Source organism: Oncorhynchus mykiss, chromosome 20, assembly GCF_057628025.1.
Source record: "Oncorhynchus mykiss isolate SJ-2025 chromosome 20, ASM5762802v1, whole genome shotgun sequence".
Classification (NCBI taxonomy): Eukaryota; Metazoa; Chordata; class Actinopteri; order Salmoniformes; family Salmonidae; genus Oncorhynchus; species Oncorhynchus mykiss.
This window is the reverse complement of record NC_143041.1, coordinates 31,258,308-31,278,201: the sequence shown is the minus strand read 5'-3', so window position 1 is coordinate 31,278,201 and position 19,894 is coordinate 31,258,308. Positions and strand designations below refer to the sequence as shown.

The 19,894-nt window shown below is 40.0% G+C and overlaps 1 protein-coding gene across 2 annotated transcripts; it reads left to right on the top strand.

Moving 5' to 3' along the window:
* Positions 1–806: 806 nt before the first annotated feature.
* phf10 (PHD finger protein 10) lies at positions 807–18,243 on the top strand. Of its 2 annotated transcripts, XM_021576292.3 has the most exons (12): positions 807–1,307; positions 9,632–9,738; positions 10,053–10,183; positions 10,552–10,635; positions 10,798–10,922; positions 11,141–11,290; positions 11,474–11,583; positions 11,684–11,828; positions 12,002–12,145; positions 16,906–17,014; positions 17,244–17,432; positions 17,979–18,243. In XM_021576292.3, exons 1-12 carry the CDS (start codon positions 1,239–1,241, stop codon positions 18,074–18,076), a joined length of 1,461 nt encoding a protein of 486 aa, XP_021431967.1. In that variant the 5' UTR covers positions 807–1,238; the 3' UTR covers positions 18,077–18,243. The 2 variants fall into 2 exon arrangements, with proteins under 2 accessions (XP_021431967.1, XP_036811985.1); XM_036956090.2 differs by lacking the exon at positions 10,552–10,635 and having other exon boundaries at positions 1,088–1,307.
* The last annotated feature ends 1,651 nt before the right edge of the window (positions 18,244–19,894 follow it).

Here is a 19,894-nt window from a genome sequence, read left to right as displayed (position 1 = left end):
GCATCTGGAAAAAAGCTTGTCTGGAGAAGACAAGGTGAGTGCTACCATCAGTCCTGTGTCATGCCAACAGTAAAGCATCCTGAGACCATTCATGTGTGGGGTTGCTTCTCAGCCAAGGGAGTGGGCTCATTCACAATTTTGCCTAAGAACACTGCCATGAATAAAGAATGGTTCCAACACATCCTCCGAGAGCAACTTCTCCCAACCATCCAGGAACAGTTTGGTGACGAACAATGCCTTTTCCAGCATGATGGAGCCCCTTGACATAAGGCAAAAGTGATAACTAAGTGGCTCGGGGAGAAAACATCGATATTTTGGGTCCATGGCCAGGAAACCCCCCAGACCTTAATCCCATTGAGAATTTGTGGTCAATCCTCAAGAGGCAGGTGGACAAACAAAACCCCACAGATTATGACAAACTCCAAGCATTGATTATGCAAGAATGGGCTGCCATCAGTCAGGATGTGGCCCAGAAGTTAATTGACAGCATGCCAGGGCGGATTGCAGATGTCTTGAAAAAGAAGGGTCAACACTGCAAATATTGACTCTGCATCAACTTCATGCAATTGTCAATAAAAGCATTTGACACGTATGAAATTCTTGTAATTATACTTCAGTATTCCATAGTAACATCTGACAAAAATATCTAAAGACACTGAAGCAGCAAACTTTGTGGAAATTAATATTTCGGTCATTCTCAAAACGTTTGGCCACGACTGTAGATGTGTTAGCTGACAATGTCACAAAAACGATGGGCAAGCTTCCGTGGGGAAGAAATCCGTGAGTTGTTGTAATTCTGGATGGCCAGACAGCTACCAACAATGACAAGAACTTTCACGTGGGTTATTTTAAGTGACTCGTTTGAGCTAGTTTAATCTTGTTCTTGCATCATGTCTTGTTGAGGGGTTATGAATGATTTCGGGTGAATGCTAAAATGCACTAGCTAGCTAACCACTGTAACGATATATTTGAGAGAAGTGCTAATTGTGCAAATATTTATGTTTTTAGTAAACTTTGAAGACGAAATACAGTTAACATGTTGTCAACAATGTAAACCAATCACGTCTGCTTCGCCCCATAGTTGCGCACACTTCGGTTTTGTTGCGAAACAACCAACCAGTTGCATTATCAGTGGTTAGAGTTGGACATTATTTGAGGAACATGTGTTCCGTGTCTGTTTCCAGTCGGTAACATTATTCGCCTAGTGTGCATCTCTAGCTAGCTAGTAGCCGCTAAACATGGCTACAGTTCTTCCACCCAGACCTTGCGATAGCAACCCTGCAACCCCGGGAGCCCAGTCTATAAAGGTAAACTTGGCAAATATAGCGTAACAGAATATACACATTGCTGGCCAAACATGCTAATAATGTGTTTAAGACAGCATGCTAAGCCGGTGCGCGCTAACGACACATCAACCTCCCAACTCCTTTGTTGTCATTAAACCTACCGCCGTTTCGCTAGAGAAATATTTACAAATGACTATTTAATAGTGGTAGGCCAGGTTAGCTACTAGTTTTATTCAGCGCTGTTGAACGCAGGCCACTTGTAATGTAGATAGTTGTTAGCTATGTTACTGTTGGAGGGTCGATATGTTGTAACTTGTCGTTGTTAGCAAACGACTAACATTACTACTTAGCTATCCATACCGTTAGCTAACTAACTTGCTTAGCTAGCATAGTGTCTCGGTACCTAGCTAGTGTTTAGTGTGCCAGTATATCATTGTTTTTGTTTACATCGTGTGTGTCATTAGACTTCAGTCCAAGTCGAATGCTAGTTGTCGTTAAAAACATTTTATATAACATTTATTTAAATAGGCAAGTCCGTTTAAGAACAAATTATTATTTACAATGACGGCCTACACCGGCCAAACCCGGACGACGCTGTGCCAATTATACGCCGAGATGCAGTGCCTTAGACCACTGCGCCACTCGGATCTGACTGTGATACCAATTATTGGTATAACGTTACTATCTGAAACAAAGCCCTGCAAAAAATCCTTAGAATACAGAATGTTGAATACAATTGCATTTGACCTTACTCGACCAGTTATCTGTGCGGTTGGTCCTTCAGATGGTCGAAATTGGAGACAAAATATTAATAGGAGGGCTTCCCGAGTGGCGCAGTAGTCTAAGGCATTGCATCGCAGTGCTTGAGGCGTCACTACAGCCCTGGGTTCGATCTGCTGGCCGTGACTGGTAGACCAATGAGGCGGCGCACAATTGGCCCAGCGTCGTCCAGGTTAGGGGAGGGTTTGGCCGGTGGGGATTTCCGTGTCCCATCGCACTCTAGCGACTACTTGTGGTGGGCCCGGCACCTGCAAGATGACGGTTTTTCTTCCGACACATTGGTGTGGATGGCTTCCAGGTTAAGCGAGCAGCGTGTCAAGAAACAGTGCGGCTTGGCAGGGTCGTGTTTCGGAGGACACATGACTCTCGACCTTCGCCTCTCCCGAGTTCGTAGAGGATTTGCAGAGATGGGACAAGACTGACTACCAATTGGCTGTCACGAACATTGGGGAGAAAAAGGGGTAAAAGTAAAAAAAAATATATGTGTATATATAATATCCACAGGAAAGTATTATTTATCCTACTTTTTAGAGCGCTGGTACTGACATTAAAGTTTATCACCTGTGCACTTTCTCTGGGTCATGACCAAACAAATTCTTGATTGCCACACAGAGACCTGCGTTTTGAAGTCGGTTTAATAATTATTTCCTTTCGTTATTTTGTTCTAAATTTCAACCAGTTGAAGGACCAACCCCAAGGACAATCGTCAGAGTAAGTTCCATTTTTATTCAACATTCGCTACATACAAGGGACGTTCTATGTAAACGTGCGTGGCTATGCGGCACAGGCAATGGAGGGCATCGTCACAATTGGGACTAGGCCTACCTCAAGCCTAGCCACAGGAGGTTGGTTGCGCCTTAATTGGGGAGGACGGGCTCGTGGAAATGGCTAGAGTGGAAATGGTATCAAAACACCTAACGCATGTTGGTGCCATTCCATTTGCTTCATTTGAGCCGACCTCCCCTCAGCAGCCTCCACAGGCTAACCCAATACTGGACTACATGAGCCTAATGTTACTCCTTATAGTCCAAGGACCTTATGTGTTCTGCTTCAAGGGGATTGGGCTTTATAAGCCTTAATTGATAAATACCATCTAAACGAGAATGCATTCTCAATTGCATTACAGTTCTAAAAACATAAAGCCCTTTACTTTCATATCACATCAAAATAATTTCACAAAAGCTAAATATACACTTACTGTTAACTAGTTTTAACACAGTTGCAGCCAACAGTATTTTTCAGTGACAACAGATTTGTGGCATTAGTCTTCCGATTACACAAACAGATGTTCAGAGACGCAGATGGCTAATTAGAACATGTAGTGGTATCCGTCTTCAGTCTGTGGCCGCGGTCCAAAAATGTAAAAGACACACCCTCGCCCACTTACTCTTGTTGCCTTATGCCTTTGGGGGAATCCCCTTCGCCATCTTTGAGGGCAGTCCAAATGATTAGCCAAGCAAGGGAAGTGCAACGTAAGCCCCTCAGTCTCAAATTTTTAGTTGGCTTTGCGAGTGTACGATTGTTCACTCCGGGCCTGAAACTCCCCATAATTAAATGTGTGACGATTTGTACATCAACTAAGAAAAGTCCCCGAAAACGTAAAAACAACATCAATGGAGAAGTCACCATACAAGTATAAGTAAAAATGAATGCAAATAAGTTTGAAATTGTGCTACTAATGCACATGACGGCACAAACGTCTCGTATGTTTTTGTTTGGTTATCTTTTGCAAATTGTAGAAATAAAATATTTTCCTTCTTCAGAAGTTCAAGCTAGGGAGGCTAACGTTAGTTAGCTAATTAATATGCTAGCTATCATACAGTAGGTGTATATTAATAATTATATAAGTAGACATGCACTCATTATTGACTGTAGTGCATATAAAGCACCCATATGCTTGCTACCTGTGGCTAAAAAAATCAATCATCGCGGCATGAACGAGAGACACATTTCCGGTCCATTTAAAAATCATTCCTTCCTCCCTTGCCCTGCAAGTGTATACTCGTCAGACGTCATGATACGTCATCAGAAGTGTCCACTTAAGGCGGGAGACCAAGATGGCAGCTTGAACAGAGGCTTTTTTTACAGAGCTCCGCAAGAAACTTCAGAAAGATTGTGGGGAAAAAAACAAGTTTAATTTGTTCAAGATATAAGAACTTCCTGGGACTGGAATAATAATTGGATCATTTATTTCGGCGTGTCCATGTGACAGAAAAATAAAGGAAAAAGCTAGCAGTTCTATTGCTAGTCAACAAGCGAGGAACGTGCTTATAGACAACTGCCATAACTACGCTTGCCCTATGGATAATCTCATGCTTTCGAATGCTGTTGAAGATGATGAATTCCCCTCTTCACCGGTTACTCTACGCAAACCTCCACCCCCCAAAATAACCCAACATGAACTCTGACATCGTGGCTACCCTCTCCTTACTCATCAACTCCATGTCTGATGCCATTGAGAAAATGGTAGGCGCAAACAGCATGGTTATCCAAGGCTTGAAAAAGACTGGAGTTTGCATGATGTGAAAATTAGTGGCAGAGGTTGAAAAAAGTCTGGAAAATAATAACAATGTCTACCATAGTCTCACTGATCTGGAACAATACACAAGACGATGGAACCTGAGACTTTACGGCATGCCAAAGGTGGGGAATGAGGATGTGCGACAGGAGGCTAACTGCTTGGTAGAAGGACACATTGATGGTTTCAGCCATGGTATTCCCATTTCTCTTGTACTGATTAATGTTACCTAACAAGCATCAGGTGACTGTTTTTCAGAATACTCAGGTACCTCAATTTATTAGTTTGTTCTGTATGACCAGACCAGAAGGCCTATTTTGTTTACAAACTTACGAAGAAGACTGAAAGTTGTATTTATTTTTTATGCATACAGTAACTGATACTGTTTTAAAGGGGCATGCAGGTCTGCTCTAACTTTACACGGTTATTGTTCTATTTAGTTAATACTTATTTCCAAGTGAAAAAGGTCTTAGGAACGTGTATATGTAAAACATTTTTTATCAGTTTTCATATTCACTTAAAATAGTAGGTACCCTTTTATTTAAATGATTTTCTATTTTATTTCTCAGAATAGTTCTTGATTACACTAAAGAGGCTTTTTAGTCTCTCTTACTACAGAGAAACCTTGGTTTGGTCTTGAACATAATTTTCTGTTGAGTTGAATTTCAAAAGCCGGATAACAACTAGCTCAGAGTTTATGGTATAAGATATTTTCACTTTAAGTTGACTTAAATGGTGCAAATCTTGGTTCCTTATCGCTTACCTTCACTGCTCCTATGTTTTTGACTTATCCTACAGTTTACTTTTAAATAATCTTTGTTGTTTTGTCTTTGTCTATAGTTTCTCTTAATGCTAGGGGGTTACAAAACAATGTGAAGCACAAGGCCTTATTTTTATTTGCTAAACCATTTCAAACAGATTTTTGCTTTTTTCAAGAGTCTCACTCAATTTCTGCCAATGCCAGCCTCGGGAGGTCATAATGGTCGTAATCTTGCTAAGACCAGAAGAGCTCATGGCTGTCAAAGATTGTGTGACACCTTCATATTATGGTATTCCAGTGAAAGAAGAACTTGCATATTTAGGCATAACCATTACTACGGATCAGAAGTCTAGAGGCTTGCTAAATTTTAACTCTCATAAAAAATACTCAGAAGAAGCTAAATCAATGGCTACAGAGGGACTTATCTTATTGCAAGAACTGAGAGATCTTTAAATTTGAGTTTTCCAAATACCTTAGAAAATATGGTAGTAATCTTGCTAAGATTAGAAAGGTGATAAGGTGATCATTAAGATGAAAGGTGAAAAGGTGATCATTAAGATGACTTCCCTTTCTCAGAGGTCCCCAGCCAGCCCCTCTGGGGAGAACATGGAACTGATTGAGTTACAAAATAAACTGGATAATATATATATATATAGAGAGAAAAAGCAGAAGGACCCTTTATTAGATCTAGGAAAAAATAGATTGAGGGTGAACAGAATTCATCCTATTTCTTTAGAGTTGAGAAATTTCACTCTACAAATAACACTATCCATAAGTTAAACATGGATGGTGTTATGCTAAATACTGTAGCAATTTTAACAGGAAATTGTATAGCTCTACGTACTACCAGGAATCCACAGATGTTTTTTGACTGAATAATGTTCACTATCAGTGATACAGAATCTAAACAGTGTGATGAACCCATCAAAGTTGAAGAGATTAGAGTTTATCAAACATCTAAGAACTATAAATCACCAGGTGTTGATGGAATTACTTCCGAATTTTACATATTATTTTCTGAACAAGTAGACTTCCTTTTTGAAGTCTGTTTTTAATACTCTCTAAACAATGTTCTCCCTCCTACAATGAGTCAGGGGTTAATAACACTGACACATAAGCCTAAAAAAGAAGTGCTGCTCATCGATAACTGGCGTCCAATTTGTCTTCTTAATAATGACTATAAGATATTAGCCTTACTACTTGCAAAAATAATTAAAGAAGTCCTGGATGCAATCATTGATGAAACAGTGGCTTTATGAGGAACATACATATTTCCAACAATATCACGTATTAGACATACTTGACTACTCAGACCTAATAACCGAGGATAGCTTCATATTATTTAAAGATTTTTTATAAAGCATTTGACACAGTAGAGCATCAGTTCCTCTTCCACTCCCTTGAGAAATTTGGCTTTGGGGATTTTTCTGTAAGGCTATTAAGACTACTGTAATTTCTGGACTATTAAGCGCACCTGAATATAAACCGCACCTACTGAATTATTAAAAAATAGATTCCGTATGGGATCGACTCTTAAGATTCAGTGGTTTTGGAACGGAGGAGTCTGATTTAGTTGCCAAGACTGAACACACGGGTGTAATCATTAGTTGAAACCGTTGCAAAACAATTTGCAACTAAAAGGAGAGTTTCTATTGGACAAATGCAGGTAGGTAGGTCTCCCTCGCCGTTTCATTCAGTTTGCTTTCGTTTAAGAAACATTTTGCAACCAAATCTGTGTAATGAATATGCCCCAGGCGAGGGAGAGCGAGGAGTAGGCAAGCAGAAAAAAACGGTGTGTGCATATGCATTGGTAATCTATCTTGCATGCCTCGCAAATTCACCGAAGTAGCCTAAAATTAAATTACAGAACTTTCCCCAGCCTTTATAGCCTATTGTCTAGTTAGGCTATAACACAGAATTGTTTTGTGGTAACTGCACTGCCATAAAAAGGGTTTGGGATTTTTCTTTAATGTTAAGGATTTTAAGGATTCCAATTTTGTTTAAATGTTTTGACATTTTAACGTTCACACTCTTAGTGTGTAGTAATTTAACCGTTTAAAAAATATATATATATATTTGCTGATAAGAAAGATCTGTTCCTTCTGTTTACAAAACTGTACCGCGAAATATGCGTGTTAACGTTTAGAACAAGCATCGGGGCTCTTGACAAAACACCTTCGGCACGAACATACTATCGTCAATAGATGGGTACAGTGCCTTCAGAAGGTATTCATACCCCTTGACTTATTGCACATTTTGTTGTTACAGCCTGAATTCAAAATTAATTATGTTTTTTCTCTCACCTATCTACACAGAATACCCCTTAATGACAAAGAAAACATGTTTTGAGCTTCTTTTTTTCTTCAAATTGATTGAAAATAAAATACAGAAATATATCTAATTTGCATAAGTATTCACATGTCTGAGTCAATACATGTTAAAGTCACCTTTGGCAGCGATTACAGCAGTGAGTCTTTCTAGGTGAGTCTAAGAGCTTTGCAGTTTGCACACCTGGATTGTATCAGTCTTGCCATAGGTTTTCAAATGGATTTCAGTCAAAACTGTAACTAGGCCACTCAGGAACTTTCAATGTTGTCTTGGACAGCAACTCCAGTGTATATTTTGGCCTTGTGTTTTAGGTTATTGTCCTGCTGAAAGGTTCATTTGTCTCCATGTGTATGTTGGAAAACAGACTAAACCAGGTTTTCCTCTAGGATATTGCCTGTGCTTAGCTCTATTACGTTTAATTTTTATACTAAACTCCTCAGTCCTTGCCGATGACAAGCATACCGATGACAAGCATACCGATAACATGATACAGCCACCACCGTGCCTGAAAATATGAAGAGTGGGGCTCAGTAATGTGTTGTGTTGGATTTGCCCCAAACAGCACTTTGTATTCAGGACATGAAGTTCATTTGTTTGCCACATTTTTTGCAGTTTTACTTTCGTGCCTTATTGCAAGCACGATTCATGTCCTTCCTTCTTTTCACTCTGTCATTTAGGTTAGTATTGTGGAGAAACTACAATGTTGTTGATCCATCCTCAGTTTTCTCTTATCACAGCCATTAAACTCTGTAACTGTTTTAAAGTCACCATTGGCCTCATGGTGACATCCCTGAGTGGTTTCCTTCCTCTCCGGCAACTGAGTTAGGAGGCCTGTATCTTTGTAGTGACTAGGTGTATTGATACACCATCCAAAGTGTAATTAATAACTTCACCATGCTCAAAGGGATATTCAATGTCTGCTTTTTAAAAATGTACCCATCTACCAATAGGTGACATTTGCAAGGCATTGGAAAACCTCCCTGGTCTTTGTGGTTGAATCTGTTTGAAATTCACTGCTCGACTGAGGGACCTTTAGAGATAATTGTATGTGTGGGGACAGAGATGAAGTAGTCATAAAAAAATCATGGTAAACATTTATTATTGCAAACGGTGAGTCCATGCAACATATGTGACTTGTTAAGCACATTTTTACTCCTGCACTTAGTGAGGCTTGCCATAACAAAGGTGTTGAATAGTTATTGATCAAGACATTTCAGCTTTTAATTTTAATTCATTTGTACACATTTCTAAAAACATAATTCCACTTTGATATTATGGGGTATTGTGTGTAGGCCAATAACACATCTACATTTAATCAATTTTAAATTCGGGCTCTAACACAACAACGTGGAAAAATTCAAGGGGTGCGAATACTTTCTGAAGGCCCTATAGTTGGCATCTATGAATGTGCTAACTCTAGGCTTGCTTTTTACATGTAATTTTTTAAAACATTTTAGTCATTTAGCAGACGCTCTTATTCAGAACGACTTACAGTAGGTTGTGAGGCCAGTTGGACGTACTGCCAATTTTTCTAAAACAATGTTTGAGATGGCTTATAGGAAGAGAAATTAACATTAAATTCTCTGGCAATAGCTCTGGTGGACATTCCTGCAGTCAGCATGCCAATTGCACACTCCCTCAACTTGAGACACTGTACTTGACATTGTGTTGTCACAACTGCACATTTTAGAGTGGACTATCTTGGAAAAGAAGAAATGCTCACTAACAGGGATGTAAGCAATTTGTGCACAACATTTGAGAGAAATAAGCTTTTTCTGCGTATGGAGCATTTCTGCGATCTTTTATTTCAGCTCAAGGAACTTGGGACCAACACTACATGTTGCGTTAACATTGTTGTTCAGTGGCCAACAAACTTTCATTCTGGAGAGAACTAACTTCAACAAGTAATAGTTCAGGTGTTTTGGGTATCCTAACTGTGTATCCTAACTGTATTTTTAGGATGACATTGAGGAAGTTTCCAATGATGGCAGTCAAGCTCCAAAAAGGCGGCGCATGGGTTCAGGCGACAGTTCCAGAAGTTGCGACACCTCCAGTCAGGAACTTGGGTATGTTGTAAGGTTGTATCTGAAGGTGTAGATAGACATATTTGCATCACTACTTCCTAATAGACCACACCCAATCTTTGTTAACAAACAGAGGCTGTTTTTACACAGGCAGCCCAATTCTAATCTTTTTTTTCACTAATTGTTTTTTTGATCAGTCTCTTCAGAGCTGATCTGATTGGTCAAATACTTAATTAGTGAAAGAAATATCAGAGAAGAAATATCAGAATTGGACCGGTCTAATCGCAGCCTCTGTGTCTAATAACATAAGACTTTACCCTGCTCTTAACCTTTCAGTCATACATGTGTTTCCCCAGGCCCACATACTTCTCAGCAGAAAATCTGACTGAGTACAGGTGGCCCTCAGATGGCAGTGGGGAGTACTATATGTTGCAAGAACAAGTCAGTGAATATCTGGGAGTGACTTCATTCAAGCGAAAATATCCAGGTGATGTGGCTGAACATTTGGCATATATGGTATAGGATCATTGTGTGTAAATTTGATGATTGGGCTATAACTAGGCTATCTGTAGACTATACTGATGTTCAACTAGTCACTCTCTGGCTAACCATGCCTTACCTTAATAATAAATGCCATTTAGCAGATGCTTTTATCCAAAGCAACTTAGTAATGCATGTATACATTAATACACCCACTACCCTGGTGTTACAAGCGCATGTTCAACCAACTGAGCTACAAAGGACCATCAATGGAAATAAGCCTTCAGGCTTTGTCATTTTTTTTAAATGTATGTAATGTTGTCTCCGGCTGGAGTAGCCTACTATTTTTAATTATCCAATATATTATTATTTTAGATTTGGAAAGGAGAGACCTCTCCCACAAGGAGAAGCTATATCTGAGGGAGCAAAATGTCATCACCGAGACACAGTGCACCTTGGGTGAGAACTTAGAAACATGTAATTGTTGCGTAACCAGGATGAGCTTGGAGTGTGACATAGACCAATCAGGGCCAAAGCCATCCCAATAGTTGTTTTGGGGAATTAGGCCACTCCTTACCTTGAAACTGTATATATTAAGTAATTGTGAATCTCTTTTTCCAGGTTTGACTGCTTTACGAAGTGATGAAGTCATTGATTTAATGATCAAGGAGTACCCGGGCAAACATGCTGAGTATTCTGTCATTCTCCAAGAGAGGGAGCGTCAGAGGATAGCAAAAGAGTACTCTGTAAGTACTCTCAGTTCAGAGAGTATTACTAATGTTGCTATGCTCCGCAACATTGACACTTTTTATAGCTTTTGGTGTGGATGAAAAAAGGGAGTGTGAATATATGTTACAACAGCCTTTGACTTAAGTTCCCAGATTATATTTTCACTCACAGTACATTAATGGTTGACATGGTTATTCTATATGTTGTGTGGTAACATTAAATTTTTATATCCTAGAAAATGCAGCAACAAAACCCTCAGAAGGTTGAAGCCAGTAAAGTGCCAGAGTACATAAAGAAAGCTGCCAAGAAAGCTGCAGAGTTCAACAGTAACTTCAACCGGGAAAGGATGGAAGAGAGAAGGGCATATTTTGACCTTCAGACACATGTACGTTAATACCTTCAATAAACAGAGGCTTAGTAGTCATACATATTTTGTATGTGTTCATAAGAACTCCTAAGTGGTCATGTTTGAGTAGATACAGTATATCGGTACATTGGTAAACTAAGACTTATTTGTGTGAATTTGAACGTGTAATTGAAGTGTGTTTCAAATGCAACTTTCGAACAGATTATCCAAGTACCCCAAGGGAGGTATAAAGTTCTTCCTCCAGAGAGAACCAAGACTGGACCCTATCCAGTGGCCCTCATCCCTGGGCAGTTCCAGGACTATTACAAAAGGTATGGGTCACTAACCAAAAAACTAGTCTTCATTAATGAGGTCCTGACCTCTAAAGATATTTGAATAGCTGATAAATTGATGTTCCTGTATTTGATACAGGTACTCTCCCAATGAGCTGCGCTACTTGCCCCTGAACACAGCCCTGTTCGAGCCCCCCCTTGACCCGGAGCTGCCTGCCCTGGACAGCGATGGGGACTCGGATGATGCAGATGAAAACAAGGGAGAAGAGGGCAAGAAAAATTCAGTAAGGAACTGGATTCTGGAACTCTTTGTACACGCTTCACTTGATTTCAGAGCTTGAGATGCAATGACATGTTGTATTGTATTACCAGTAAATGCCTAGAGATGCTTTGTAGGTTGACTATGTAAACTTCTTGGCAGCTTGCTTGAATAGTAAGAACTGAATTGTGTTTACAGGACAGCTCATCTGGAAACACCTCAGATGGGGACAGTCAGGACAGTGGAGTGCAGTCAAAGGGCAAGGCCAAGGACAGGACTGCCACCCCGGCTAAAGATGCCACCCCACGCCTCAACCAACACAAATCTGTCCCTGGGTACAAGGTAGAAGAAAAAAGCCCCTGACTTTCTCCAACAGCACTTCTTTTCCCTTTCCCCTACTCCGGCACCTCTTCCAGCTTCTTCAGCACTTTCAGTAGAGAGACCCTCCTTTGTCCCAACCCCGATTTCTGGCCCTGTCACTCCTAACACACACACTCCACCAGGTGGCAATAGTTCTCTCTTGGGGCAACACTCTGCCTTCCCTCTTCCACTTGGTCCAGTTTGGTTGTGAACCAACCATATGGTTAAAGAGACGTTCCGGATATTTGGCGACTACTTAAGTATTCTTTTTAAACCTCCCGCTTTGGGCTGGATGTGGCACTGTGTAGTTCATACATGCATAGTCTATGAGCAGAATTATTGTCTTACCTCAATTAGCCACAAAATCCCTAGTTTGAAAACAACTGTTTTCTGGAAGCTGTGTTTTGAGCAATGCAAGCTTGGCCCATGTGGGCAAGCCCCATAGCAATTAGAGTTCCAGCCAGTCTGCTTCAGCCCTTTGCCATTTGAGTGACAGCTAGCAAGATGCACATTGACGAGTTGCACAGTGAGAGAAGAAGGCGGCTGGCCCAGGAATGCCCAGCGTTATCCAATGAGGTTGCAGGGCGGGCCCAACGACTCAGTGACACAGCGAGCAATGACGTACTGCATGCAAGCAATTTTAGGGGAACCGTTCTGGTTCTTCAGCGTTACTTTCAGAACTACTGGCTAAAAAGTATGCAAATCTTCCGGAAAGTCTCTTTAAAACAGTGATGGTTCTATACCAACCGTATGGTAATACACTGATGGTTCCGTATCAGAATTTATGAGCAATAACATTTTGGAGTAGTTCTGTCACATCTAGGACTTGTTCTTCACTGCACTTTTGATTGGTCTTAAAGACTTGTACATTTTTTACCCTATTTGAATGTCTTAATATACCTCTCTTCTGTGTACTTGGCAACACACTAATTAAGACAAGAGACCAGTTACAGTATATTTGGCTGCTAGATTCATTGTTTTTAAACATATTTCTTATGATACATACTTTATAAGATGCATACAATTTTATTTAGTAGTAGCACTAAAATTACGTTAATACTTGAGTGTTTAAAAGTTTTATAATTAAAATTATGTCTGTGTATATTAGTATGCTTTCAAACCAGTATTATTGTGCCGTTATTCTATAACGGTTGTTTGATATAACCTTACAGACTGTTCTTTGTTTATTATGAGACTGGAGAACACAATGTCAGTGTGTCAGAGGCCTGTTAATACACATTCTATATGTTGGCTTTTTTACTTTCGGTTGCCTCTGAAAGTTATTGTTGTGTTAAGTTTAAATTATTTGATTAGAGAATGGCATTTCCGGGATCAACATGATCTACCTTCTGGCAATTTACTCTCATCAGTTTTACTGCAAGGGCAACATGGCAGAATTGATCAAATTTAGTTTGCCAAAAACCGACAGCAAGAGCAGTCAGCACAAATATACATAGCTTGTCATGGCATGACTAGTATTACGTATTACTACACGACAAACACCATATCATACATCAGGATTTGGTCATTGATTGATGTGGAGAGCTCATAACTTTCCACAGGGATGGATTTGTCTTATGTTTAAAATCAGCATGTTTCCACACCACACTTTTAAACCAAACTTTGTAAAACCTTTGTCTACTTACCCTCCCTTTATTGTTAGTATGTAATGCGTCATAGATGTGTTCGAATTTAACAATAACTTTCCAATATCGGCGCTCGTTGAATTAAGACTGAAGCCAATACAGATACAAGACTTGCATACAAATGTACTCAACCTATTAATGTTGCTATAGAAAACATGGCATTAAAGTTTACTTTATTATAATTTTAATGCAAGGTAGAGTTCAGGGACTGTACAAGAAATTATTATTTTCATAATCGTAATGGTATAAATTGCTTGTGTTGGCACTACACTGCAGGGGTAGCCATCTGAAGCCCAACAGAAAATATATAACCTTTTCTTTTCTTGTGTTGTGCACCAGTCAAATGAAACATTTTCAGGATGGCAACACCAAGCGGGTTGACATTTTGAAAATAGGTGATATTTTCATGAACACACAGCGTACTTCATACTCATGGGCTGTATCCTCCCAATTGATTGCACACATTCCCAATATTTGTGCAGACTGCGCACCTAAGTAGGTACAGTTTATGTTGATCCTTCAAAGCTCAATTTGTATACTTCTCACTCTCAGAATTTAATGTGTCTTACATGTTTGATTTGAGTGCAATGGCATAAAGGTGTCCCTTTGATTGTCAGACCTTCCTTTGGATACATTTTTGTTCTCCTAGTTTAGCTGGCACTCTTTCTGTGAAGACCTCTTGTATTCAATTAGCTATGTCCTTTATTAACTTAACTGTGTGTCTCTAATCTCCGATTCGCCCTCCCACGTTTCGTTGTTTGTTTCTTAGAAAGGCTTTAACTGCTCTTATCTAATCCAGTACTTTTTATGTAGGAAAACGTTTGATATGTCAGTATTTAGACACAGTTAACCATTGAAATAAAGATTTCAAACAAATAGACTGTACAGAGATGTTTTGATTGTGTTAGCAGCACAGAGACTGAGATCCTGTAAAGAAATATATATCTGCAGTGAAAGAGGAGTTTTCCTTCTGTCAGAAATGTCTTTGGCTAACTGCCTTTTTATAAATGTGGGTTAACAATGGGTGGCAACACCTCAGTCTCCTTAGGAGGGACATTCAAGTGTTTAACCTGCTATGAGCGGTGATGGGGGACAGCATGGCACATCCAGCTTACACTTAAATCAACTTGACCTCTTGGTTTTTGCCTTTGGAGCTCTTGAGATCCAAGTATCGTAGTCTCCCAGTCCCCACAACTATATATAAGTGATGACTACAAGCAAATATTTGATGTGGGAGGTTCTCAAAATTAGACAATAGGTTTTTTTTAGTCATTCTTATTTGAGGGGGTGAAATAAGAAGCACCTAACAAGATTGGATCGATTGCGAGTGAAAAAAAAATATATATATATATACAGTGCCTTGCGAAAGTATTCGGCCCCCTTGAACTTTGCGACCTTTTGCCACATTTCAGGCTTCAAACATAAAGATATAAAACTGTATTTTTTTGTGAAGAATCAACAACAAGTGGGACACAATCATGAAGTGGAACGACATTTATTGGATCTTTCAAACTTTTTTAACAAATCAAAAACTGAAAAATTGGGCGTGCAAAATTATTCAGCCCCCTTAAGTTAATACTTTGTAGCGCCACCTTTTGCTGCGATTACAGCTGTAAGTCGCTTGGGGTATGTCTCTATCAGTTTTGCACATCGAGAGACTGACATTTTTTCCCATTCCTCCTTGCAAAACAGCTCGAGCTCAGTGAGGTTGGATGGAGAGCATTTGTGAACAGCAGTTTTCAGTTCTTTCCACAGATTCTCGATTGGATTCAGGTCTGGACTTTGACTTGGCCATTCTAACACCTGGATATGTTTATTTTTGAACCATTCCATTGTAGATTTTGCTTTATGTTTTGGATCATTGTCTTGTTGGAAGACAAATCTCCGTCCCAGTCTCAGGTCTTTTGCAGACTCCATCAGGTTTTCTTCCAGAATGGTCCTGTATTTGGCTCCATCCATCTTCCCATCAATTTTAACCATCTTCCCTGTCCCTGCTGAAGAAAAGCAGGCCCAAACCATGATGCTGCCACCACCATGTTAGACAGTGGGGATGGTGTGTTCAGCTGTGTTGCTTTTACGCCAAACATAACGTTTTGCATTGTTGCCAAAAAGTTCAATTTTGGTTTCATCTGACCAGAGCACCTTCTTCCACGTTTGGTGTGTCTCCCAGGTGGCTTGTGGCAAACTTTAAACAACACTTTTTATGGATATCTTTAAGAAATGGCTTTCTTCTTGCCACTCTTCCATAAAGGCCAAATTTGTGCAATATACGACTGATTGTTGTCCTATGGACAGAGTCTCCCACCTCAGCTGTAGATCTCTGCAGTTCATCCAGAGTGATCATGTGCCTCTTGGCTGCATCTCTGATCAGTTTTCTCCTTGTATGAGCTGAAAGTTTAGAGGGACGGCCAGGTCTTGGTAGATTTGCAGTGGTCTGATACTCCTTCCATTTCAATATTATCGCTTGCACAGTGCTCCTTGGGATGTTTAAAGCTTGGGAAATATTTTTGTATCCAAATCCGGCTTTAAACTTCTTCACAACAGTATCTCGGGCCTGCCTGGTGTGTTCCTTGTTCTTCATGATGCTCTCTGCGCTTTTAACGGACCTCTGAGACTATCACAGTGCAGGTGCATTTATACGGAGACTTGATTACATACAGGTGGATTGTATTTATCATCATTAGTCATTTAGGTCAACATTGGATCATTCAGAGATCCTCACTGAACTTCTGGAGAGAGTTTGCTGCACTGAAAGTAAAGGGGCTGAATAATTTTGCACGCCCAATTTTTCCGTTTTTGATTTGTTAAAAAAGTTTGAAATATCCAATAAATGTTGTTCCACTTCATGATTGTGTCCCACTTGTTGTTGATTCTTCACAAAAAAATACAGTTTTATATCTTTATGTTTGAAGCCTGAAATGTGGCAAAAGGTTGCAAAGTTCAAGGGGGCCGAATACTTTCGCAAGGCACTGTACATCCTATGAGGCCTTTTAGGCTTTTACACATTGTACAGTATGTGTGTTGCTCAGAAGCCCTTTGTCACATGGTGCACTAGGCCTTGTTGCTAAAAATTATAGCATTGTTCTGCCCTTGCAGCCTAAGGTCATACCCAATGCTATTTGTGGCATTTGCCAGAAGGGTAAGGAGTCCAACAAGAAAGGAAAGCCAGAAGCTCTCATTCACTGCTCACAGTGTAAGAACAGTGGTAAGTGGAACTTCTGTTTTGTTTTTAAATTAAAATTGACAAATCACACTAGCTTTCATTTACAACATAGCACTGTTCATAATGAACATAAAGCTTCTAAAATATGAGCAAAATAACTTTGTTCGATTAGCCTAGTCGTGATCACAAGTTGGGATTATGCAGTGTGTTTTGAAGTAGTGCTGTGGTGCGAGCGATGCCCTGTGTGTGTGTATGTGTGTGTGTGTCCCAGGTCACCCATCGTGCCTGGATATGAGTGAGGAGCTGGTGGGCCTGATTAAAACCTACCCGTGGCAGTGTATGGAGTGTAAGACGTGCACGGTGTGTGAGCAGCCCCACCACGAGGAGGAGATGATGTTCTGTGACAAGTGTGACCGGGGCTTCCACACCTTCTGCGTGGGCCTAGACTCCATCCCTCTAGGTGGGCTCTCTCTATTGGTCTTTTCAAATACTTTAAGGATGCCTCATTACTTCTTTCCTTGGTGAAATCATTGATGGAATCATTGCTTACTCCTATCAATGCGTGTGTTAGATCAGTGATTATTTCATGGAAGGAAGGGACTCTCGCGCGCTCTCTCACTTTCTCTTTATAGTCTCATATGGAGTTTTGTGGTGATTTGAATTTAGCTGGTTTTATGTGAAACAGCATTATTAATTTGCTTAGCCAACTGAACTACTTTTCAGCTTGGGGTGAAGACTGCCAATTAAGTTGTTTTTTTGTGCAGTCAAGAAGGGTTGTTTTTTACCTCAATTTGCTATAGTTAGTGTAGATGCACATTAAACATCCAAAAGTTAATGTTTGGAATGTGGTCAAAGTGCTTTAAGTGTTGAAATCAAATGTTAGAAATAGCTGTTTTTTGTCAGATGCCTTTTAGTCTGAAGGATCCCACAATGCGGTCTATTTTTTAGCCTTTGGTTTGATGTGGCTCTACTGTAATATGTAACATCACAGTTTTTTTCTCCTCAGGTTGCTGGGTTTGTGAGTGTTGCATCAAGGAGTTCTCAACGCCCAAGAAAAAAGGAGGAATAAAAACACCCAAAAAGTCTAAATCTGCACACAAGTAGAATGTGATTACTGACAATGATCAACTCAACAAGCTAATCCTCAATTTTAAAGATACTTTTGTACTTTTGATTTAAGATTAAGTTTGGTAATCCTGTATATATGGATTTACTTTGTCACAATTGGATTTGAAATGTCATTGCCACTGAAGTAAACATTTTTTTAATAACCCATGACTGCCCTGATGTTTCATTAAAGAAAATATTCTTTATGTACAGCCTATTCCTCTCAGGTGACAGTTAAAATAGAATGCTAAATCAACCACAACATGTTATGTGAAGTTTCTAAGGCCATAGTCAATAGAACCAGACATACAGCAGGCACCACAATAGCTCCTCATGCATATTTGACAAGGACTGGCTTAAAAGCGACCAATTAGTCACCTGGAGAGCATGGCCCTGTTTAGCATCTGTCTAGGTGAGAGTCAAAGGGGATCAGTTTGCCTCTTACTGTCCCTTTGGGCCCAGGTGATGCTGTGAAGTCGTATAGCAGCTGCCACGTGGCGACCAGGTAGACTACACTAAGTGACAGATGCATGCATGTCCCTGTCATCTGATAGGTGAAGGTGTGGAGTACAATGGGCAGTTGGGTACAGCAGCGAGCCACACTGTAACAATACGCGTGTGAACACTTGGCATTAAAAGGGCAGTGTTCCACTCAACAGCCGGTGTTTATTTTGAAGAGCCCAGTCAGTAAACATAACAGCGTTCAACAACTGAAGCCTGGCTTGGTCTGTTGAACAATGAGAATTGTGTAAATTGCCCTCTTATTTGCAATGTATATCAGCCAGTAGTTAAAAAATATAATATATATATAAATAAATAAAATTGGGGCTAGAAGAGGAATACTGGAAATGTGCAGAATGCTGTTTTTTATGCTTGCTGGTCTTAAGGGTGCTGTGTAAAGTTGCTGTGCTTTATCCGAAATTACCACAAGATGGAAGCCAAGAGCTATCCTTGAGACACCTTTGCTTTCCTTCAATATCTCTAGTTGGAATGAAAATGCTGTGTCCGACCCTCGCTTGTTCTGGGAACCTCCACTCTGCTCGTTCCTGTGTCCTCTGCTCCAGTAGCGGTACATCGGTACAATCACTGGGGAAGCCAAGCCAGGAAAAAAATGGCATATCACAACCTATGTGTTGTGATAATATCGTCGTTTGCTCTATAACCTGTTAGTTCCTGCCTTGAGACCGTCATATACTGTATTTAGGCTGAAGGCAGAGACGATAAGAAGACACGGTGGCAGAATATTTTCAACCACACCTTTGATTCATCACAAAACTGGAAAGCAACATCTGTCTGGTGAAGTCCACAAAGGATATTGCATGTAACAAACAGTTACATGACCTACAGCATGGTCAATCAAGTTAATGTTTCTGTCATTTTCAGACTACTAAACTATTGTTTTATAACACTAGAGAGTTACAGCAAGTCACAAAAAAATCAGGAGCTACCACTATTCCAGCACCATTTCAACTAAAATATTTAAACTATTTATTCCAATCAACGTAAGCTAATTATCATGCCCTTGATACTGATTCATTTGTCTCTGCGTGTGTCCATAATTATTTAAAAAAAACGTTGACTCACCCTACTTGTAGAGAAACGCCAATGCCATCCTTTCTTTAATTTTGCCGAAACGGTCTATGACCATCATACAGTACACGCTTTTAGGTTTTGTCTTAGGCTAGCTAGTCAGGTAGCCTAACTTCCTTTCATGGGCAACGATGAGCCAGCTAGTTAACGTTAGCCTACTACATAGCTACATGTTGAACTTCCATCCTCTCAGGCCAGGGGCACAATGTATGAATTTATGGTTGG

Coding starts and splice junctions, on each gene's coding strand:
- phf10 (XM_021576292.3), top strand. CDS start 1,239: ATGGCTACAGTTCTTCCACCCAGACCTTGCGATAGCAACCCTGCAACC. Junction 11,584..11,683: donor TTCCAGGACTATTACAAAAG/GTATGGGTCACT, acceptor TATTTGATACAG/GTACTCTCCCAATGAGCTGC. Junction 11,829..12,001: donor AAGAGGGCAAGAAAAATTCA/GTAAGGAACTGG, acceptor TTGTGTTTACAG/GACAGCTCATCTGGAAACAC.